Source organism: Stegostoma tigrinum, chromosome 10 (assembly GCF_030684315.1).
Source record: "Stegostoma tigrinum isolate sSteTig4 chromosome 10, sSteTig4.hap1, whole genome shotgun sequence".
NCBI classification, from domain to species: Eukaryota; Metazoa; Chordata; class Chondrichthyes; order Orectolobiformes; family Stegostomatidae; genus Stegostoma; species Stegostoma tigrinum.
The window spans coordinates 58118212-58143002 of NC_081363.1; the positions used below are offsets into that span (position 1 = coordinate 58118212).

Sequence of the window (24791 nt, forward strand, 5' to 3'; positions counted from 1 at the left end):
TGCTTGGCCTGCTGTGTTCATCCAGCCTCACATTTTGTTGTCTTATAGTGAAGAATGCATTTGGTATGCTTGCCTTTATTGGTAAGAGTTGGGAAGTCATATTGTGGCTGTACAGGACATTGGTTGTGCCACTTTTGGAGTACTCTATGCAATTCTGGTCTCCCTGCTGTAGGAAGAGTGTTGTGAATCTAGAAAGTGTTCACGAAAGATTTACGAGGATGTTGCCAGGTGTGGAAGTTTTAAGTTATTGGGAGAGGCTGGATAGACTGGGGCTATTTTTCCAGGAATGTCAGAGGCTGATGGGTGACCTTACAGAGGTTTATAAGATCATAAGGGGCATGGATAAGGTAAATAGCCAAGGTCTTTCCCCAGGGTGGAGTCGTCCAAAACCAGAGGGCATTGGTTTAAGGTGAGACGGGAAAGATATAAAAGGGATCTAAGCAGTTACTTTTTCACACAGAAGGTGGTGCACTTATAGAATGAGCTGCCAGAGGCAGTACTGGAGGTTGGTACGCTTACAACATTTAAAATGCATCGGGATGGGGATATGAATGGGAAGAGTTTAGGAGGTATGTGGGCCAAATGGTGGCAAATGGGACTAGATTTATTTAGGATATCGAGTCAGCATGGATGAGTTGCACCAAATGGTCTGTTTCCATGTTGTATATCTCTATGACTATATGCTGCCCCTGTGCTCATAGATGGTAGTGGTTATGGGTTTGGAAGATATGATCGAAGGAATCTTGAAGAATTTCATCAGTGCATCTTGTAAATGGTACACACTGCTCTGCATCAGTGGTGGAGTGAATTTTTATGGATTTGGTGAATAGAATAGAACAGAATCCCTACAGTGTGGAAACAGGCCCTTCGACCCAACGAACCAACACTGAACCTCACAGCATGCCACCTAGACGCATCCCCCTATAACCCATCTAATCTACACCTCCCTGAACACTATGGGCAATTTAGCATGGTCAATCCACCTACTCTGCACAACTTTGGACTGTGGGAGGAAACCAGAGGAAACCCACGCAGTCACAGGGAGAACGTGCAAACTGCACACAGTCACCGGAGGCTGGAATCGAACCTGGGTCCTCTGGCGCTGTGAGGCAGCAGTGCGAACCACTGTGCCACCATGCCACCCACACTGATGCTAGTCAAACAAGCTGCTTTATCCTGGATGATATCAAACTGTTTGAACTTTGGAGCTGCAACCATCCAAGTAAGTGGGGCGTATTCCATTGTTACTTGTAGACAGTGGAAGCACTTTGGAGTCAGGAGGGGTGTTCCCCATTACATGATTCCTTACATCTGGCTTAACTTTGTAGTTACAGTATTTATATGAACATTCAACATGGAACAGTACAGCACAAAAGCAGGCTGTTAAGCCCACTATTTCTGTGTTGCCCTTAATGCCATTCTAAACGAATTTCATCTGCCTGCACATGGTCCATTTACTTTTATTCCCTGCCTATTCATGTGACTGTCTAAATGCATCTTAAAATGTTGCTATCATTATCTGCTTCTACAACCTCCCTTGGTAGCACCTTCCAACTACTACCTCTTGTGCCTATCTGAAGTCTTACGTAGCTGCAACACGACTTGCCAACTTTAATACTCACTACCCTGACTGATGAAGGCAAACATGACATGTACCTTTATTTTAAACCAGCTTTTCCACTTTCAGGGAGGTATATACTTTCAGGGAGTTATGCACTCCAAAATCTTTCTGTATATTAATGCTCTGAAGGGTCCAGTCTTATAAAGTATATTTTCCACTTGCATTTAACCTCCCAAAATACACCACCCCACACTTGTCCAGATTAAATTCCAAATGCCGTTCTCCACCCAACTTTCTAACTGTTCTATATACTGCTGTAGCCTTTGACAACTTTTCTCACTATTCACAACTCCACTAATTTTCATGTCGTCTGTAAACTTACTCATCAGACCATCTACATTTTAATCCAAATCATTTATATACATTCCAAACAGAGGTCTGAGCACTGATCCATGTGGAACACCGCTGAGCACAAACCTCCAGTCAGGAAAAAAAAACACACCTCCACAACTGTCCTGTCTTCAAATCAATTTTGTATCCAACTTATCGACTCATCGTGAATTCCATGTGACTTAATCTTCTGGATCAGCTTATTATGGGGACCTTATCAATTGCTTTAGTAAAGTCCATGGAGATAACATTCACTGCCCTACTCTCAATCACCTTTGTCACTTCATCAAAAAACTCACAAATTGGTAAGGTAAAACCTCCCCACAAACAAAAGCCATTCCCAAATAAATCCATTCTTTTCCAAATGTGAGTAGTTGTGTTCCTAAGAATTTTCTCCAGAATTTCCCTACCACTGATGGAAGGCCTGCCAATCTATAATTTCCTGGATTATTTTTGTTGCCCTTCTTGAACAAAGAAACAACATTAGACTAGAGAATAGGCAATGGGACCCATCTTTTGACTAAGGTAGATACAAAGATCTCTGTTAAGGCCCTAGAAATCTCCTCCCTTGTCTCCTTCAGTACCCTGAGATAAGTCCCCAGGGTCTGATGGGATCTATCTACCTCAAATGATTTTCAAGACGCTCGACACCTCCTCCTTTACATCGACATTCCTCAACATACCCCTCCATAATGAAAGAGGCGAGAGTGGACATTGGACCGCTGAAGAGTGTACTGGGAAACGGCTGAGGAACTGAATAATTACTTTCTGTCAGTTTTCACAATGGAAGACATGAGTAATATCCCAAACATTCAAGAGAGTCGGGGGTAGAACTGAGCATGGTGGCCATCACCAAGGAGAAGGTGCTAGAAAAACTGAATGGCATGAAGGTGGATAAAAAAAAAACCTGGATCGGATGGACTACACCCCAGAATTCTTAAGAAGATAGCTGAAGAGATAATGAAGGTGTTAGTGGTGATCATTCAAGAATCCCTAGAGTCAGGCAGGGTCCTAGAGTAAAGGAAAATTGCTAATATAACACCCGTTTAAAAAGGGAGTAAGGCAAAAGATGGAAAATTACAGGCTGATTAGGCTAACCTCAGTCGTGGATGAGATTTTGGAGTCTATTGCAGAGGATGAAATTACTGAATACTTGGAAATGCATGGTAAAATAGGGCAAAGTCAGCATAGTTTCATCAAGGGGACGTCATGCCTGACAAATCTGTTGGAATTCTTTGAGGAAGTAACAAGTATATTAGACCAAGGAGAGCCAATGGATGTTGTCTACCTGGACTTCAAGAAGTCCTTTGACAAGGTGCTGCACAGGAGGTTGCTGAGGATAAGGGCCTGCAGTGTTAGCGGCAAGACCCTGGCATGGATAGAAGATTGCTTTCTGCCAGACAGCCAGAGTCTGAAAAGGGTCTTTCTCAGGATGGCATCTGCTGGCAAGTGGTGTTCCACTAGGGTCAGTGCTGGGACCACAAGTTTTCACTTTGTACATTAATGATCTAGATGAAGGAATTAAGGGTATTCTGGAAAAGGTTTCAGATAATACAAAGACTGGCAGAGGGACAGGGAGTATTGAGGAGGGGGGGGGGAAGGTTGCAGAAGGACAGGTGAGGAGAGTGGGCAAACAAGTGGCAGAGGGAGTACAATGTTGAAAAGTGTGAAGTCATGCACTTTATTAAGAAGAATAGAAGCACAGAATATTTTCTAAGTAGGGAAAAATCTCAGAAGTCTGAGGTGCACAGAGACTTAGGAGTTCTAGTCCAGGATTCTGTCAAGGTAAACTTTTAGTTGAATCAGTAGTTAGGAAGGCAAGTACAGCTTTAGCATTTATTTTGAGATGACTTGAATATGAAAGCAGAGAAGTACTCCTGAGGCTCTATAAGGCTCTGGTCAGGCTACGTTTGGAGTATTGTGAACTGTTTTGAGCCCTATATCTCAGGAAGGATGTACTGGCACTGGAGCAGGTTCAGAGGAGGTTCATGAGAGTAGTCCCAGGAATGAAAAGCTTAACATACGAGGAACATTTGAGGACTCTGGGTCTATACTTGGAGTTTAGAAGGATGGGGGTGGAACTCCACCCCCATCCTTCTAAACTCCATCAAGTATAGACCCAGAGTCCTCAAATGTTCCTCGTATGTTAAGCTTTTCATTCCTGGGACTACTCTCATGAACCTCCTCTGAACCTGCTCCGGTGCCAGTACATCCTTCCTGAGATATAGGGCTCAAAACAGTTCACAATACTCCAAACGTAGCCTGACCAGAGCCTTATAGAGCCTCAGGAGTACTTCTCTGCTTTCATATTCAAGTCATCTCAAAATAAATGCTAAAGCTGTACTTGCCTTCCTAACTACTGATTCAACTAAAAGTTTACCTTGACAGAATCCTGGACTAGAACTCCTAAGTCTCTGTGCACCTCAGACTTCTGAGATTTTTCCCTACTTAGAAAATAGTCTGTGCTTCTATTCTTGTTGATAATCAAAGACCTATACTGAATACCGAACGGCCTGAACAGAGTGGATGCTGGGAAGGTATTTCCATTGGTAGGAGAGACTAGGACCCAAGGGCACAGCCTTAGAGTAAAAAGGAAGATCTCCTAAATTGGAGAGGAGGAGAAACGTCTTCAGCCACAGAGTGGTGAATCCATGGAATTTAGTGCCACAGAAGGCTGTGGAGGCCAGGTCATTGAGTATAATTTAAGATAGTGATAGATAGGTTTTTGATTATCAACAGGATCAAAGGTTATGGGAAATAAAAAAAGGAGAATTGGGTTAAGAAACTTATCAGCCATGATTGAACAGCAGAGCAGACTCAATGGGTTGAAGGGCATAATTTCTGTTCCTATGTCTTATGGTCTTATAATCTTACCATGATCCACATCTTTCTCCTTGGTGAATACTGATGCAGAGTAGTTATTAAGGACATCACCCAATTTCCTCTGACTTCACAGGTAAGTTTCCTGCTTTGTCCTTGAGTGGACCTACCTTTTGCCTTGCTAATCTTTTGCTCCTAATGCATGTCTAAATTGTGTTTGGGTTCTCCTTAATCCTATTTGCCAAGGATATTTCATAGCTCCATATAGCCCTAATTCCTTGTTTAAAGTTCTTTCCTGAATCCTTTATATTCCTCAAAGGCCTTGTCTGATATCCATTTCCTAAGCCTTACATACACTTCCTTCCCCTATATGACTAGTCTAGTTCAGTTTCTGGTTAATAGAATACCCTAGGATGTTGATGGTGAGGGCTCAGTAACGGTGATGGAAACGAACATCAAAGATATGGCGACTGGATTCTCCCTTCTCTGGATAAAAGTCATAACTTAGCATTTGCATGACACTGGTATTACTGTTTGTCAGCTGAAGCCTGGCTATTTTCCAGATCTTCCTAAATGTGGACGCAGACTGCTTCAGTTTCAGAGGAGTCAATATTTGGCACCAATCAGCAAACATCCTCATTCTGAGCTTATGATGGAGTGGTCTTGATGAAGCAGCTAATGATGGTCAGGTCTAGGACACTACTGTGAGGAACTAAACCAGAGATAACCTGGAGCTGAGATGACCGGCTTCCAACAGCTAAAACCATCTTCTTTTGTATGATGCTAACCAGAGGATTTACCATCTGATTCCATAACTGGCCTTCTCCATAACGGATTCTATTTTTGCTCAGGATCTTTGTTGCCACACTCAGGCAAATGTGCCTTTATGTCAAAGACAATCATTCTCATCTCTGCTTTGGAGTTTTGTCCATGTTTGACCCATGCTATAAATAAGGTCAAGAGCAGAATGGCCTTGAACAGGTTATTGCTGAGCAGCTACTGAGGTGTGCGTGCGTGTGCGTGATCTGAGAAATCCCCTACATTGCTACACAGATGCCAGTGTTGGGGATATACTTGAACACCTTGGCTATGGGTGCAAAAAGGTCTGGAACACGTCTTTAGCACTATTTTCAGAATGTTGTCAGGGCTCATCATTTGCAGCCACTTCTTGATACAAATGGAATGAATCTGTTAATTTCCTGAAGACTGACATCAGCAATGCAGGCAGAGGCTGACAGTTATCAATGTGGCATTTCTTGCTGAAGATTGTTGCAAATGCTTCAGCCTTATTCGTTTGCGTTGCTGCGTTTGGCTTTCTCCATAATTGAAGATAGAAATAATCATGGGGCCTTCTCCTCCTGCAGGGAGTTGTTTAATTGTCCAGCCCCCATGCACATCTGGATGTGACAGGACTGTAGGGCTTAGAGCTGATCCATTGGTTGTGGAATTACTCAACCCCATACATCAGTGTTTATGCTGTTTGATATGCAAGTAGTTTTATTTGTAACTTCACCAGGTTGACACCTCATCTTACGTATGTTTGATGTTGTTCCTGGCATTTTTATTTGCTCACTGCATTGAACTAGGGTTGATCCCCCTGGTTTAATGGTAATAGTAGAATGAGGGGAATATGCTGGTTATGAGGTTTCAGATAGTGTTGAAGTATGATTCTGCTGACTGCCTGCAGTGCCGCAGGATGCTCAATTTAAAGTCAAAGCCAATTTCATTAAGCGCTGTGATAGTGCCACACAACCTGGAAGGTTTACAGGGTGGCACAGTGGCTAGCAATGCTGTCTCACTGCACCAGGAACCTGGGTTCAAAGCCACCCTCGGGTGACTGTGTGGCATTAGCATGTTCTCTTCACATCTGTGTGGATTTCTGCCGGATGTTCTGGTTTCCCCTCACAGTCCAAAGATATGCAGGTTAGGTGGATTGGCGTAGAAAATGGGGATGGGATGCTCTTCAGACGGTCAGTGTGGACTTGTGGGGCCGAATTGCCTGTTCCTGCATTGTGGAGATTCTATGTATGCTCAGTGTGAAGACAAGAGTTTGGCTTCATTTCGGACAGTGCAGTGGTCGTTACTATGCATGTGGTCATAGACAGATGATGCATCAGCAGCAGACAGATTGATGAGGCCTTCCCCTCAAAATGGTGCTGCTTACCCACTATTGATAATGGACATTGGAGTCTCCAATTTAGAACACATTCTGAACCTTTGCCATCCTCAGTGCTTCTTCCAAGTGGTGTTCAATATGGACAAGTATTGCATCAGCAGCTGAGGCACATGCAGTATGTGGTAATCAGCAAGATGTTTCCTTGACCCCTGTTTGACTTGATGCCACAAGACTTCATGATTTTCAAAGTCAATGTTGTGTATTTTGTATATCAATCTGCCACCCCTTCTTCTGGGTCTGTGATGCAGTGGGATAAGATGTACACAGAGACTGTTGCTTAACAGGTCTGTGAGACACGCTCCCAAATTTGCTACTAACGTCTGGATGTTAGCAAAGATGACTTTGCAGGGCCAATAGGGTCATGTTTGCCTTGTCATTTCCAGGCCAAGGTTGGTGCCAGATGGTCCATCCAGTTTGGGGGTTTTACAGGTGGAATCAATGTCCACTACCCAATTTGAACAACAAATTGAATTCTAATCATCTCTGTACCAATAATTCATTCCATAATACATTTCTTATCTCAATTTTTTTGTACAAGAATTGCAAGACATTACAATAACAGCAACCTTTATACCAGCAGGGCACTAAGCTTTGAACCTATGCTTAAACATAGTAACAAATATGTTACGTGAAATGTATTTTATGTGAGACCTGCCAATTGAACAGTAATATCAAGATTAGATCCCAGATTGAGCTTCAGGATTTACAACATATATAAAAATAGATTTCAAAGATATTTGACTGACTCAGTTGTGGAAGGTTTTCTAAAAAAAAATCAAGTAACATGTTACATGTTCTAACTATATCAAAACCTTGATCATTTTACAATGACAGCTACTATGATAAATCTACATTCAAAAGACATTTTTGTCTCTTACATGTACAACTTCAAATGAAAATCTCCAAAGGCCAGATTAGATTCTAAACCAGCTCCATAGAATTTCGGATTATGTACAAAGATTTAGTCCACCCTCCAGATTATAACTAAAATACAATGATGTAAGCAAGTTAAGATGTTTATTCTTCGTAAATAATACTAAGGATATATTAATTTGTTGTTAACATCTTACCTGTTTACTTCACATCTAAAATACAACCTACCTTAAGCTCGCAAATCCTAGTGTGAAATCTATTTAGATAAGGTAATAATGAACTGATGAAGTCCACCTGTAATTCAAATTTTGATCATAAGGAAAATAAATTGCAAATTTATCATTATAAAGCTTAGCTATTTTCAAAGCCAAAACTAAACAGCTAAATAAAATAATTACTAATAAAGCAACAAATTTAACCTGAAACAGGTTACAGTTTAGTATTAGAATTTTGAGACCTTGACATATTTTATATACATATTTAAAATTGTCACTGTTTTAATATCCAGACCGACTGAATGTCAGACAAATGACTGGAGGAACTTAATTCAGAGAACTGTGGGGGTATTCACGTTAGCAGAAGGAATGGCATAATAGATTTAATGAAACAACTCTAATGAATATGCATGGATAGAAAGACTGTATGGTGGTGCAGTGACCATGTTCCTGTTTCTGAACTGGGGGTCTGGATTTAAACCTTACCACTACAGAGATGTATCTTAGAATGTGTAAACAGAGCCAGATTCCATGTGCATAGTTTTTTACAAGGGACAGGGCAGACTAGCAGCATGGTTAACAAAGTATATAGGATCTTTTGTAAGCAAAAAGAAAGAATATTTTCTATATAACAATCAGTCAAATGACATGGAATTCAATGCCTAAGCAAGTGCTGAAAGCTGAGAGGACGAACGATTGCAAAAGAAAATTGAATGGGCACTTAAAGGAAATAAACTTGTAGAAAGGAAATAAACTGATACACACGGGAGAATTGGACTGAATTACTTAACAGAGCCTTAAAAATTTGATGGGCCAAATGGCCTTCCTCATTGCCATAATAACCCTGGAAGTATAATTCCCAAGATGTTCATTATGTTCCTGAACTATTCAACGTTAAAATGTTGTCATTTAATATGGAGATTTTATTATCCGTGCCTGGCCCAGTTTGAATGCAATAAATAATTTGTTTTAAAAGTTGAAATGAGAATGATTGATGATTGTGCATGGCTAATTTTCTGTTAATTAGTAGGTTTTCTTCATGTTGTCTTGCAAGGTGTAATTTTGTGGAACAGCTCTATAATTTTGGTTCTTGTTAACTAATTGGAAGCTCTCCACAGTTAGTTACCGTGTGCTGTGTGAGTGATAACAGCACTTGGACAGATAATTTGTTTAACGTAACGTTCTCCAGCTGCTTCTCAGTACTGGAAACTGAACTTGGGATCGGATGGGTCAGCTGTGCCCCTGAATCACAAAATTCCAAGTTTCACCCCCATTGCATGGCTTAAGCACAAAAATAAAGGGTACTCCTGTGCAGTTTCAAGGAGACATTGCACTGTCAGAGGTGCTATGTGTCTGAGAGGTAAGATCCCATCTATCTAGATATAAATATCCTATGATAGTAAGGGAACAGAATGGAACACTTTGCCTGCAATGGTAGTAGATTTGCCGACTTTAAGTACATTTAAGTCGTCATTGGACAAGCATATGGACGTACATGGAATAGTGTAGTTTAGATGGGCTTGAGATCGGTATGACAGGTTGGCACAACATCGAGGGGCGAAGGGCCTGTACTGTGCTGTAATGTTCTATGTCCTATGACACTGTTGTGAAGAAAAGCAGGGGAGTTATTCCCAGTGTCCTGAACAATATTTATCCTCCAATCAACATCACACAAAACAAGATGATCTAGTTATTATCACATTGTAGTAAGTTGATGAGCACAAATTAATAGTTACACTTGCTACACACTTCAAAAAAAAATCTCAGTGGTAAATTAGATTGGTTGATAGCTCCAAATGGAGGGACTTCCTTCCACTCGGGGGAGTGGAAGTCCCACTATTACCGTTAACATCAGCTCAGCGTAAAAGGTTGGGGGATGGGGTGCAATCTTGTGACTGTGTCCCTACCTCTGAGACATGGAGTCCTGGGTTCAAGTTCCACCTGCTTCCAAGGTGTGTGCTATCATTTCTGAGTAGCTTGTTTAGGGCAAATACTTATAGCCCCAAGGGGGAAAAACTCATTTAAAAATAACATAATACTGAGAAATGAACATACTGGACTGCAGTTTTGAAGTAGAAAAAAACAAGTCATACCAGTAAGTCTCATTCACCAGTTCTAATGGTTTTTCCTCGGCGGGGGGGGGGGGGGTGAATATGGGAGAATGTGAATTTGGTAATGTTCGTGGGGGTGGGGGTGGAAATACAGTCAACCATTTCATCTTATTTCTGGTCCAGTTCTGTGTAAGGGTCATAAAACCCGAAACGTTAACTCTCGTTTTTCCTTCACAGATGCTGCCAGACCTGCTCAGCTTTTTATTGTTGTTGTGTTTCATCTTATTCCTCCTTCATCCCTATTAAACAGAGCCCTGCAAGTGGACAGGAATGTATTATTGCACCGAAATCAGCTGCAAGTCTGGTTTGTGTCATCAGCCAAATGCTCTATAACCAGAACATGGACTCTAGGTGGGGGATTTCCATGTCCACCACCAAGAGTGGCTCGGCAGCAGTACTACTGATCAAGCTGGTCGTGTCCTAAAGGGCACAGTTGCTAGACTAGGTCTGTAGCAGGTAGTGAAGGAACCAACAAGAGGGAAAAGTGTGCTTGACCTCATCCTTACAAATCTGTCAGTTGCAGGTGCATCTGTCCATGACAGTGTCAGTAAGAGCAACCACTGCACAGTCCTTGTGGAGATGAAGTCTTGGCTTCACCTTGAGAATAATCTCCATCGTGTTATGTTGCACTATCATGGTGCTAAATGGGACAGACTTTGCACAGATCTAGCAATTCAAGATTGGGTATCCAGCAGGCAATGTGGGCCATCAACAGCAGCAGACATGTACTTCAACACACTCTACAACTTCATGGCCTGGCATATTCCCCCACTCAACCATTACCATCAACCCAGGGGATCAACCCTGGTTCAATGGAGAGTGTAGGAGGGTATGCCAGGAACAGCATTGGGAATACCTGAAGATGAGGTGTCAACTTTGTGAAGCTACCAAAGAGGGTTACTTGCGTGCCAAACAGGTAAAACAAGTGATAGATGGAGCTAAGTCATCCCATAACCAACAGATCAGATCTAAACTTTGCCACATTCATTCGTGAATGTTGGTGGATGACTAGACAACTCACTGGAAGAGGAGGAAACTCCTTACATTCCCCATCCCTCATAATGAAAGTGCCTAGCACATCAGTGTAAAAGATAAGTCTGAAGCTTTTGTAGTAGTCTTCAGCCAGAAGTGCCAAATCAATGATCCATATCTCTGTCTCCTCCAGTGGTCCCCAGCATTACAGATACCAGTCTTCAGCCAGTTCAATTCACTCCATGTGATACCAAGAAACGGTTGGAGACACTGGGTACTGCAAACGCCCTGACAACATTCCGGCTATAGTAGTGAAGACTTGTCCTCCAGAACTTGCAATTCCCCTAACTAAGTTGTCCAGTACAGTTGCAACACTAACATCTACCTGACAATGTGGAAAATTTCCCAAGTATGCCCTGGATATAAAAAGCAGGACAAGTCCAGCCTGACCAATTACTGTCCCATCAGTCTACTGTTGATCATTAGTGAAGTGATGGACAGTGTCATCAACAGTGCTATCAAGCAGCACCTGCTCAGCAATAACCTGCTCAGTGACACCCAGTTTGGGTTCTACGAGGATCACTCAGCTCCTGACCTCATTACAGCCTTAATTCAAATGTGAACTAAAGAGCTGAATTCCAGAGTTCAGGTAGAAGTGACAGCACTTGACATCAACGCGGTATTTGACCAAGTGTGGCATTAAGCAGCCCTAGCAAAACTGGAATCAATGGGTACCAGGGGACAAACTCTCCAGTGGTTGGAGTCACACCTGACACATAGGAAGATGATTGTGGTTGTTGGAGATCAGTCACCTCAGCTCCAGGACATCTCCGCTGGAGTTCCTCAGGTTGGTTTCCTCGGCTCAGCCATCTTCAGCTGCTTCATCGATGACTTTCGCCCCATCATAAGGCCAGAAGTAAAGGTGTTCACTGATGATTGCACAATGCTCAGCACCATCCGCAACTCCTTGAATACTGAAGCAGTCCATGTTCAAATGCAGCAAGATCTGGATAATATTGAAAGTTGGGATGACAAGTGGCAAGTAACATTTGTGCCACACAAATGCCAGGCTATGTCTCTTATTGGTGATGGTCAATCTAACCACTTCCTCTTGACACTCAATGGTGTTACCATCACTGAATCCCACACTATCAACATAGTGCAAGTTATCATTGACCAGAAACTCAAATGGACTCACCACATAAATGCAGTGGCTATAAGGGCAGTTCAGAGGCTAGGAATACTGTGGCAAGTAACTCACCTCCTGACTCCTCAAAGCCTGTCCACCATCTATGGGTGATTATGGTGGCTCAATGGTTAACACACTGCCTCACAGAGCCAGGGACCCGGGTTCAATTCCACCCTCAGGTGACTGTCTGTGTGGAGTTTGCACATTCTCCCTGCATCTGCATGGGTTTCCGCCAGGTCCTCCAGTTTCCTCCCACAGTCCAAAGATGTGCAAGTCAGGTGGATGACTCATAATAAATTACCCCTGGTGTTCAGGGATGTGTAGGTTAGGTATATTAGCCATGGGAAATGCAGGGTTACAGGAATAGATAAGGGGGCTGTGAATGGGCCTGGGTAGGATGTTCTTCAGGGGTTGGTGCGGACTTATTGGACCAAATGGCCGGTTTCCACATTGTGGTGATTCTATCTTTAAAAAGTCAGGAATGGGATGGAATACTCCCCATTTGCCTGGATGAGTGCAGCCCCAACAACACTCAGGAAGCTGGACACCATCCAGGACAAGGCAGCTCTCTTGAATGGCATTACATCCACTCACTCCACTACTGATGCTCAGTAGCAGCAGCAGCAGCGTGTACTATATAGAAGATGCACTGCAGAAATTTATCAAAGATCCTTGGGCAGTACCTTCCAGACCCATGACCATTTCCAATCAGAAGGACAAAGGGGAGCAGACATTTGGGAACACCACCTTCAAGTTCTCCTCCAAGCCACTCACTATCCTGACTCAGAAGTATATGACCGATCCTTCACCGTTGCTGGGTCAAACTGCTGGAATTTCCTCCGTGATAGCAGTGTGTCTCGACTCACAGCATGTGGACAGCAGCAGTTCAAGAATGCAGCTCACCGTCACTTCTCAAGGGCAACTAGGGAAAGGCAATAAAAGCTGACCAGCCAGCGATGCCCACAACCCCCAAATAAATAAATAAATAAGTGACTGTAACCTATTGTGGAATGCCAAATACTGAGATTGAATGTTTTAAAGTGAAAAATCTTGAGACAGTGGAATATTTCGCTATCTGCTGTCAATGCCGACTTCAAAGCTTACAGATCCTGTAATGTTTAAAAAGACTTTCTATTGGAGATCATTTTGTCTGTTTGCAAAACATTAAGTAACATGATGCAATTTTATGTTAACACAGAAATGTAATTGCATTGCTTGGATTTGATGTTAATGAAATTGACATCCTCCAGTTTAATCAGAGTTTTATGCCTCAAAATCAGGTTAGAGCTTTTTTAAAGTGCAGGATGAAATATACTGAAGGAAAGAATTACTCTGGTCAAAATGAGCTCAGTTTTTTTTCATAAGAACCAAAAGAACTGCGGATACTGTAAATCAGGAACAAAAACAAAGTTGCTGGAAAAGCTCAGCAGGTCTGGCAGCATCTGTGGAGGAGAAAACAGAATTAACGTTTCGGGTCCGGTGACCCTTCCTCAGAACTGATGGTGGCTGGGAAAACATCCAGACACCAGGCCTTGTTACCAAATAGCCTGCCACTGCACACTCCCTCTGGTTAGTCACTAACAGTCCCCATCAACAACTATTCACCCTCCCAGCCTGATCGTTAGCAACTCCTTTGTCTGTCCAACTGTCTTTCTCGCTTTGGGCTCTATCCTATCGTTTACTCCCTACCCCACCCACCTGTCTATTTTCTGCATATAAACTGACGCTTTCCCAGCCATCAGTTCTGAGGAAGGGTCACCAGACTTAAAACGTTAAGTCTGTTTTCTCCTCCACAGATGCTGCCAGACCCGCTGAGCTTTTCCAGCAACTTTGTTTGTGTTCGTCAGTTTTTTAATACCTGGTAAAATCAGGTTTATGTTAGCCCCAATCTTGGGCTTGTCTCCTGCTGGCATGGCTTTTCTCTTGTCAGCTGGACTTCCTATTTAGTAATGTTGGAGGGGAGTTTGATCTCTTGACTGGAGAATCAAAACTTTTGGCATTGAAGTGTTCAGCAGAGTATTAAAAAGAAAAGATAACAAGAGCAGAAAATTGCCTCATGTACAATTTGCTCCATTAGTTTACTGCCTAAATAATGAAGGATAGACATTGTCCCAAGGGTAGCTCTGATGCACTCTATTTCTACATCAAGTTTGTGATGGGTAAATGGCTTTTAAGGCCAATGTTGGAGCATGTGGAGCCATACAAATACCAATATGTATGTGTGTTGTAAAAGGTAGGCTTGTGATGGATAGCAACGTAGAGCCTAGTTGCAGATTTCTCAACTACATGTGAGGAAAGGATGTGCATTAGACTGCTACATGTCAAAAGTGAATGAATGTGAGATAGAGTGTAAATCTGTAAGAAAATCCTCGCATACAACAGCAAATTCAAAATTGTGAACATGTCACTAATATCAATAATAGAGGTAGAATGTTAGCATTCATCAAAAAATTGTTTCTCATGGAAATTAACAAAAATGTTAGCAGGGGCTTGACCTAGAACGAATCCCATGGCTACTGCATCTATTGGGTATACATGGTAGAATTAACGATACATTCTACTTCACAAGTTAGTAAGTTCATAAGTTCAACTAAAATAGATTCAGAAATAGTGGCACATCTATCTTGCCAAGATACATAGATTCAGTGCAAATGTCAATGGAATTCTTCAGCGCATTTATAAATAAGCTTGAAGGTCTAATAAACACACAGTTGAGATGTTGCTAGCAATATGTAGGTGGCCTTCACAAAGGGGAAGAAATCCTTCATTGGAGTGTTGACCATACAATTCAGTGATAGGGAAATAAAACAGGATATTACTTCAATTATTCACAATTGGCAGACTACAAGTGGTTACCAGTCTACACTTAAAAACTCAAAACTAAAGTTTGTCATTAGATGTGAAGTTGTGAATGGCAGCACATTAAGCACTTCTAAGTCTGCTGATAGTTAAATTAATAATTAATTTAAGATAATCAGTTGAGATCATAATGTGACTCATTCACACTTGCTACAAGCTACATACATTCTTGTGCAGGGACTTATTTTCAACAACAAAATAGGAATGTTTAAGCATTGCCTTTTCTGAATTATCTAAAAAAAACGAAGCTCAAATATCGAGTTGATATGTCAAATTATTAAAGAATTCTGACATATTAGCATCAAGTCAGAAGTCACACAAAATCAGATTATAGTCCAATGGTGATTCTGCATTGTGGTGCATCTTGAAGGCCACCTTATAGCACACTTACAAAAGATCAGAGGTCAAATATTCATGACGGCTGAAGTGTTCTCTGACTGGAAGGGAATATTCCTGCCTGGCGATTGTTGCACGGTGCCCATTCACCCATTGTCATAGCATCTGCATGTCCTCGCTCGTATACCTTGCCTCAGGCATTCTTGTCTGCACTGTATCAGATGAACAACATTGGTCGAGTCACATGAGTATCTGCCATGTGCATAATAGATGATGTTCCCACGTGTGATGGTAGTGTCCACATGGATGATCTGACATGTCTTGCAGAGGTTATCATGACAGGGTTGTCTGGTGTTGTGGTCGATGCTGTCCTAAAGGCTGGGTAGTTTGCTGCAAAGGATGGTCTTTTTAAGGTTTGGAAGAACCCCATCCACCATGTACACAGCAGACATTCATACATGGCAGACAACATGCCCCAAGGCATGGTATAGTGGCTGTATTGTTTTGCCAGTATGACAGTGGATGAATGAACACTGTGCAACAATCGTCAGACAGGAATGTTCCCTCCCAGTTGAGGAACACTTCAGCAGTCAAGGGCATTCAGCCTCTCATCATCAGATAAGTGTCCTCCAAGATGGCCTTTATGATACACAACACAGAATCACTGAGCAGAAACTGATAGCCAAGTTCTGTACCCAGGAGGGTGGCCTCAGCCATGATCTTGGCTTTATGTCACACTGCATGTAACCCCACCACACTTCTGTATCTGTAAAATCTTCCTTTCTGTCCTGTTTTGACACCATCACCTAGATAAATTGTCATAATTTCTCTACCTTAATTAATTTGTGCAGTTTTGGATTACTTATTACTTTGGTTAGACAATGGCATATGACTCTTATAACTATCAAGTTATTCCAGTCATTTAGTTTGTCTCCAGCACCACCTTATTTTTAATTTTTTGTAAATATCCCTCTCCCTCATTTAATCAGATTATAGGTTCATCCCTTCACTTGTTATTCAGCTTTTGACACTTTACTCACACCATCTGAACACTTTTGATCACCTGCAGAGACTTATTATTCGACACTCCACTCACACCATTTGTATGATCTTATGATCTCTCCACCTATAAACCCTGTGTCTGTGTGCTTCTCTCTCATTTCGCTGACAAAGGGGCTACTCTTCGAAAGCTTGTGATTTCAAATAAACCTGTTGGACTTTAACCTAGTGTCATGTCACTTCTGACTTTGTCCACCCCAGTCCAACACTGGCATCGCCATTTTGTGACATATTCATATAGTATAATCAGGAATTTTATTATCAAAATAGAATGAATTTAATTTTTCATGCATTTATTTCCTTTTAACTATGATAGAATGTTCGACAAATTTTCCATTGTCAAAAATAATACCTTACCATTTAATTATCTGATGCATAATTAATAATTGCTGATACGTAAAAATTGTGCTAATTGAAAAGGCATTTTACTAATTAAATATTATCAGTTTTAATGATCCCATGCAATTATTTTCCAGGCTCATGACTACTACACAAAGGCAATTAATTCGCAACCAGGAGATGAATCAGCTTTGCTGAATCGAGCCATATGTCGTGTTTTGCTTCGGCGTGCTAAAGAGGCGCTGGAGGACTTTGAAGAAGCAGTTAAACTCAGTCCTTATTCAGCTCACATGTATTTCAACCGTGCAAACCTCTATGCCACTCTAAAGCAATACAAAGATGCTGAAAAAGATTATTCGCAGGGTAAGACAAAGTATACACATTTGTTTACAAGCATTTTCTTAAATGACAGATATTGCAAGTTGCTCTGAAACAACCCTAATAGATAATCCCAAATTGAAAATTCAGGAGATAGAAAAAAAAAATCACGAGCCTTGATTAAAATGGATAATCTATCACGTAAACTTTACTATTATCAAAATATTATAAGGTAAATTTGCATCGTTTCTACATGCTTTAAAGAGAAGTCTTAAATTAATAATTTTCTTGACTTAAAAACTATAATCTAAACTTCTTCATGTTCTGAAGACCAGTTGCAAATTTAATACTGCAGGGTGATAATCAACTTGTTATTTCAAAGTTGACATACTGTTGTATACCACGTGTGCATCTGCACCGTTGTATCCGTGGACTACCAGTACATTGTACCAACCATATATCTCAGAGCAGTCAGTCTGCTTGTCCGATATCCAAGTCTGGATGAGCGTTATTTCCTTTTGTATTAAATCAAGAATAATGTGGTCTTTATGGAATTGATGCTGACAAATGTTGTTTTGCTCATGACATTTGTGGCAGTAATACTTATCTAAACCTGTTTCAATGTTACTGTGAATCTGTTCATTTGACATCCGTATGCCAATATATTTGGAGACATTTATTTATATCTATTCATGCATGTCAAGTTTGAACAATGACCTGACAAGCTGGCATGCACAATTGTCTCAACTGCTTGTTTTTTTTTATATACCTATGCCACACTAGACCTCTACATTTTTATTTTATTTGGTTTGAAAGGACAAGACTGTCCTAATGGAAATCCATGTAGATAATCAGAATATATTGACCTTACTCCTCCCTCATCTGTTGTTAGCTAATCACCATTATAAATGGTTTCTTCACTTCCAGCAGAGTTGTTCCTGCATTCAAAACAGTTGACGTTACCGTCTATTTATTTCCTGGCTCCATTCCCCCTCCTCATTTCTGAAGAAGGGTCCCAGCCCGAAATGTCAACTTTCCTGCTCTTCTAATGTGGCTTGGCCTGCTGTGTTCCTCCAGCTCCACACTGTTATCTCTGACTCCAGCATCTGCAGTTCTTGCTACCACTTCAACTTCCGTCTTTCCAAACTACTATCCTCTGCCCTACCTCCCACCTCTTGTCCTTGCAAAATTTCATGAACATGTTGCTGGTTTGTTGACTTCTTAAACATACTTAACTGGATGTGCACTGTGCACTTTCACATACTCCAATCAGTGGGTGGCACAGTGGCTCAGTGGTTAGCACTGCTTCGTCAAGGCACCAGGGACCTGGGTTCAAATCCAGTTTCAGGTGACTGTCTGTGTAGAGTTTGCACATTCTCCCTGTTTCTGCATGGGTTTCCTCCGGGTGCTCTGGTTTCCTCCCACAGTGCAAAGATGTGCAGGTTCAGTGGATTGGCCATCCTAAATTCCCCATAGTGTCTAGGGTGGGAAATGCAGGGATAGGATAGGGTGTGGGTCTGGGTGGGATGGTCAGTGTGGACTTGGTGGACTGAATGGCTTGCTTCCACGCTGTAGGGATTTTTGATTCTAAGTTAGTTGGCCATGATTAGCCTTGACCAAATCCAAATTGGTGTGCTTTAATTAATTCACACTTGTCCAAGTGAGTGTTGAATTAATCCCAGATTGAGTGTATCACAAATAAGAGATTCTACCATTTGCCCCTATTGCTCCAATTAAGCTAACTGGAGTGGTTCCCTGTTTTGTACACTGACAACACAGAGCACCGCCTCATCACCTTTTGATTGCTCCACTGTTGTTATCAGACTGCTCGTATGATATGCAGTAAAAAAATCTCACTAATTAAATATTCAGAAGAATTTTATCAATAAATAAGAAGTGTAAATTTTGTTGGCTTTTATGGAAGATTTCGCTCCCTCACGGACAAAGAGATTTCTCACGCTATTTTTGTAAACTCACCTCATTAAATATTTTAACCAAATCCCTGTGGAGCCATATTCTCTTGCTGTAAATAGAAGTACGCACCACTTCTCTAATTCTTTGGTTTACCACTAATTTTTGCCACATTGTTTTCTTTTTGATGTTATCCTTAACTTCCCTGGTTAACTGTAACCCTTTCTAGGATCCTTCCTCCTCACTGGAATATATCTTTTCTGTGAGCTACGAACCATTTTCTAAAAAGTCTGCCATTGTCTCTCAACAGTCTTTTGGTGCTAAATTCCTTCCCCCATCTACTCCATCCAGCTCTGCTCTCATTCCTTTTTAATAACTCTTATTTAAGCTTCACACAGATGTTTCCAACCCAAGTTCCTCCCTCTCATGAATGTTAATTCTGCCATGTTATGGTCAGTGTTTCTGAGGACATTATATATTTAGCCTGCCTTCTCACACATCACCAGATTGGTTGTCCGTTCCCTGGTTGTATCTACAACGTACTATTCTAGGAATATGAACTGAATATGTCTGAGTTCTTCCTCACAGCTTCCTCTGTCAATCTGATTATCCCCATCCTAAATCTGTCCAGTTTGCAATGTGTTGATGACAGGTATCCTTAATCGCCACAAAGCTTCATTTCCAGAAAGGTTGGACAGTAGTCCCTCCTATCAATGCTGTTCTGGACTCTCATCAGCAACAGGGAGATTAGTGAGGAGAAGAGGTTTTTGCTTCTGAAAACAAAAAATGCTGGAAATCACAACCGGTCAGGCAGTATCCATGGAGAGACAGCAACCTAATTTTTCAAGTCCAGATGACTCTTCGTCAGAGCTGTGATCCCATCCAGAGTACATTTTGTGCCCTTGCAACACTCTGTGCTTCTTCCAATTACTGTTCAGTTTGGGGCAGCATGGATTCAACAGTTGAGCAGGGAAGGCAGGGAGAAGCCTGTCCACATTTGTCCAGAAAAATTTAAACTTCAGGGTCCAAGTTCAATGTTGAAGACTTCCAGAGAAGCTTCCTCCCTACTATGTACCATTGAGCTTGTGCCACTTGTGGAATAGCACATACTCAAGAATGGTGATGGTGATGTCTGGGAATTGTAAAGTCTGATTTGGTGAGAATAACTGTGCCAGGCTGTTGTTTGAGTAGTATTTGGAACGGTCCTTCATATTTTGTTATAAGCCCTCAGATGTGAGAAAGAGAAGGACTTGACAGTGTCAATGGGACTGTGGTTGCTGGTATCATTTCTGATGCCCATGTGGATACCAGGTGGTCCATAAGGTTTCAGTTCCATTTGACTATATAGCTTTTTGGTAGAACTAAGTGGCATTTAAGAGGGCATGGTTGTATGCCTCTGTCAATTCCTTACTTTGAATTTTAACTTCAACTGTCATTCAACTCTTCTTGTTTACTTAGTATGGAAATATTTACAATTTTATGTCTCTTGATTTTTTTTTTCTTTCCTTGCGGTTTCTTGGTCCTTCCGAACTGAATCCTAAAACCCTCTCAATCTCCAGGCTAATCAGTCTTTTAGGCATTAGAACAAGCCTCTTCCTTTGGTCAAATGCTATAATTAATTTATCTTGCTGGCCACAAAAGGACGACTGTTGTTGGACCACTTTTTCAGATGTTTCGACATTTTTTGAAAACTATTTTGTATACCTTCTGTGAACCCATCCTCCATTCTTCTTCTGAAATTTTGGTTTGCTTTATATGTAGGAAGCCGAAGATCCCCATAATCACTGTATTACATGCACTTCTAACTTCCAGATAATGTTGACCTATACCACAATTTCTACAAGTACCATTAGCTATTTATTGATCCTTGCTTTACAACTGTGTTCCATCAGCAATCAATTCCATTTCAAATATTTTAGTCGATGCTTAAATCCCTTTATGGCCTCACCCCTCCTTACATCAGAACCCTCTACTACCCCTAGAGACTCTCTTGAGCTCTCCACTCGTCTGACTGCGACCTTTACTGAATTCTCATAGAATCGTAGAATCCCTACAGTGTGGAAAGATGCCATTTGGGCCAGTGAGTCTGCACCGACCTTCTGAAGAGCATCCCATCAAGATCCACCTTACTCCCATAACCTTATATTTCCCATGGCTAATCCACTTAGCCTGCACATCCCTAGATACTACAGGGCAATCCACCTAACCAGCACATCTTTGAACCGTGGAAGGAAACTGGAGCATCTAGCAGAAACCCACACAGACACAGGGAGAAGTTGCAAAGTTCACATGGTCAGCAAGCCAAGGTAGGAATCGAACCTGGGTCCCTGGTGCAGTGACGCAGCAGTGCCAACCACTGAACCACCATACTGCCCATTTTTCTCCCCTTTTTACAGCATCTTTATGGGCTTTTCTTTCAGTCATCTACATATTCCTTGCCACATTCCTCTCCCTCCTTCACCCCTCCTGCTTCTTTTCGGTCTGCTATCTGACTGAAATTCTTGGCCAAGCTTTTGGTCATCCCTTCTCATGATTGCATTGTCTTGCATAATTCTCTAATTATCTTGCTGCAAAATAACTTGCGGTGCTTTTCTACAGTAAAGATATCAGATAAATCAAGTTGTTCTTATCTTACACTACTTGTTTGTAACAAAATAAAAAAAATGTTCCTGGCTTTGTGCCAGGATTATTAAATGTCACAAAGCTGAAAATTTTCATTGGTTAATATTTTAACTTGCAATATGGCATCTGAGGAGGACACATCTGTGGTTTGAATATTTTGGACTCAATTATATTAAAGTTACAGAAGCACACATGGTACACAATACATGCTAGAAAACCGCAATTTTCCACCATTCAGTATCCCCAGGATGCTAATTTTTCTATTTATTTTTATCATTCAGTACATTTGATTGCCAGCATAATTTTCCTTATGCTAACTGCCATGTTAAAATGGAGTCATTTAAAAGCCGTGCAAATTTATATTCTAACTTCAATTTTCTAGCTCCTAAATTGACAATCAGATGCATAACATTCAAAATTGGCTCCTGACAATGACTGAGGGATGTTGAGATTGTTATTTTCGGGAACAGAAGTCACAGAACCAAAACTGCTTCCACATGAAATATATATTTTCAGAAAGTGGAGAAAGGTTCTGGAAGTGAGTTTGCTTGCTGAGCTGGAAGGTTAGTTTTCAGACGTTTCGTCACCATTCTAGGTAACATCATTATTAGGTTTAACCCAACCAGATAAATAGAAAGCGGGACATAACACCAGCGCTTCGTCGGAGGCTCACTGATGATGTTACCTAGAATGGTGACGAAACGTCTGAAAACTACCCTTCCAGCTCAGCGAGAAAGCTCACATCCAGAGCCTCAACCTGAGGTACAAATCTTCTCAAAACTCGCTAATGGAGAAAGGTGTTGGCTATCTCACATCATTCAGCTACTAAGTACCGAAATATGTGAGTGGACACATATGAGTGGGACAATCATATTTACAAACAGTAGGCAAGTACAAGTAGACTGTGTGCATTTAGTCAGTTGAGAATGTCATGACGCTCTAGCGATTGCGGAGTCAAAAACAATGGGTGAGCAAAGTTGAAATGGAATTAAAGTACTCAGAAATAGGGTTGAGTAGCAATGATGGTCAGCATCCTCAGAAGCAGAGGCACAGCCCTGGAAATCAGGGGTGCAGTGGGGAAGAAGGAAAAAGATGGCAATAAGTGTCATATTGTTAACATTGAGTGTACATTCAAAGTATAGTTATTTCAGCTAAGGCTCAATCGGTAGCACTTGTCTCTAAGTCATAAGTTTCTAGTTTGAAACCCCTTGCCAGGGCTTGAGCAAAAACAAAAGTCAAGTGGGGAATCCAGTGCAGTATTAAGAGTACAATACTGTGGGAAATGCTGGCTGAGATGTGAAACTAAACTCCCATTTGGGTGGGTGTTAAAGATTTAAGAGGAGCGAGAAAGTTATCTCCAGTGTCTTGGCCAATATTTATCCCTTAATCAACAAAAAACAGATTATTTGGTAATTATGTCAGATGTTTGTGAGAGTTTGCAGTGTGAAAATTGGCTGTAGGTTTTCTTACATTACTGCAATTACTAAATGTCAATGAGTATTCCATTGATTTTAAAGTGATTTGTCTGTTGGCTGTAAAAAAGTACTCCTCTCACCCATCCTTTCCTCCCACCCCAAGCCGCACCTCCATCTCCTACCTACTAACCTCATCCCACCTCCTTGACCTGTCCGTCTTCCCTGGACTGACCTATCCCCTCCCTACTTCCCCACCTATACTCTCTCCACCTATCTTCTTTTCTCTCCATCTTCAGTCCGCGCCCCCCTCTCTCCCTATTTATTCCAGGACCCTCACCCCATCCCCCTCTCTGATGAAGGGTCTAGGCCCGAAACATCAGCTTTTGTGCTCCTGAGATGCTGCTGGGCCTGCTGTGTTCATCCAGCCTCACATTTTATTATCTATAGAAGAGCAAGTTATATTTTAAAATAACTGGCCACATAATGGAATTAGGAGCTTGTACCTTTGGAGGCAGATTGCAGCTGAGGTTTGTGCTATTGTTCAGGAAGATTTCAGACTTTGCAGTACTGCTCAACATGTCCCACAGTAAAAGTGAAAGATAATTTCTTTTTGAACTTCTTCATCTCTGGTTTATTCCAAGTATTAGCTCTATTAAACAACAGTACATCATTGCCTCTCTCATGTCACTGATACACTACCTGAGAGAGTTTGGCAGTTCATTTTCAGTCAGATTGTGCATCACATTGTGAAGTTATCAGGGATTCTCCTCTGGATTTCTGAAGAAGCAGGGCATTACCAGTTGCAGCCATGTATCGATCATTACCCTTTATGCTACAGGAAGAGCTTTTACCCTCTGCTTGTTTAGCTGGAATGTGACCACAAAATATAGTTTCTGCATAAGTGAGCTCACAGCCAGGATACCTTGATACTCCATCAATCCAAGATTCTACAGCTCTTTTATATCACCATTGAAACTCTGTGGGTAGCTTTTACAGGACAGAGGATATTGTTATGTAACCTGAGAGGGAGGCACATATGAAGTTACAATTAAGGCCATTTGCTCACAGTGCCCACAGCTGAGCAGACCATCCTGACCTGAAGTACTGTTTTGGTGCATGATTTAATCAGGTGATGCCCTACAGTACACTCTTGAGTAATGCACCTCATTCAGCCATAGAAGAGGTGAAACCACTAGGCACATTTCATTCACACCTTCTCTAACCAAAATATCACTTACATATGAAACTTACAGAAAGTATAAATCAACTGAAGACCTGAGGTGCTGGTTTCATGATGACATGTTAATTTTAGTTGAGACTGAGTTTTTTTGGTTCATGAACTGAATCTACCTGCCATTTCCTTTTGAAAACAAATTAAGTCCATGAAAATCACCAGGCATTAATAATAAGATGACAGAAATCAAAAATTGATAGTCCAATTTTACCACTAAAATGGCACCAAATCTCATAGCCTGCTTGTTTGCGTGGCAATTCTTCAATCTGATTGGTTAAAGACATGTATGGTGGCTTGCCCTGTTCCAGTGTCAGAATCCAGGTGCCATGCTATTTTACATCACCATAAGTTCCAGTGCTCTAGTACAAAGAAAGTTTGAGCGCGTACATGT

At 41.4% G+C, this 24791-nt stretch overlaps 1 protein-coding gene across 4 annotated transcripts in view; it reads left to right on the forward strand.

Moving 5' to 3' along the window:
• Window positions 1-24791, forward strand: part of ttc6 (tetratricopeptide repeat domain 6) — a 219341-nt gene that overhangs the window by 192841 nt on the left and 1709 nt on the right. For all 4 annotated transcript variants that reach the window (XM_048537047.2, XM_059649195.1, XM_059649196.1 and 1 more), the window contains one exon: window positions 17038-17263. In XM_048537047.2, the coding sequence (XP_048393004.2) occupies window positions 17038-17263 (226 nt within the window). The remainder of the gene's footprint in view (window positions 1-17037; window positions 17264-24791) is intronic.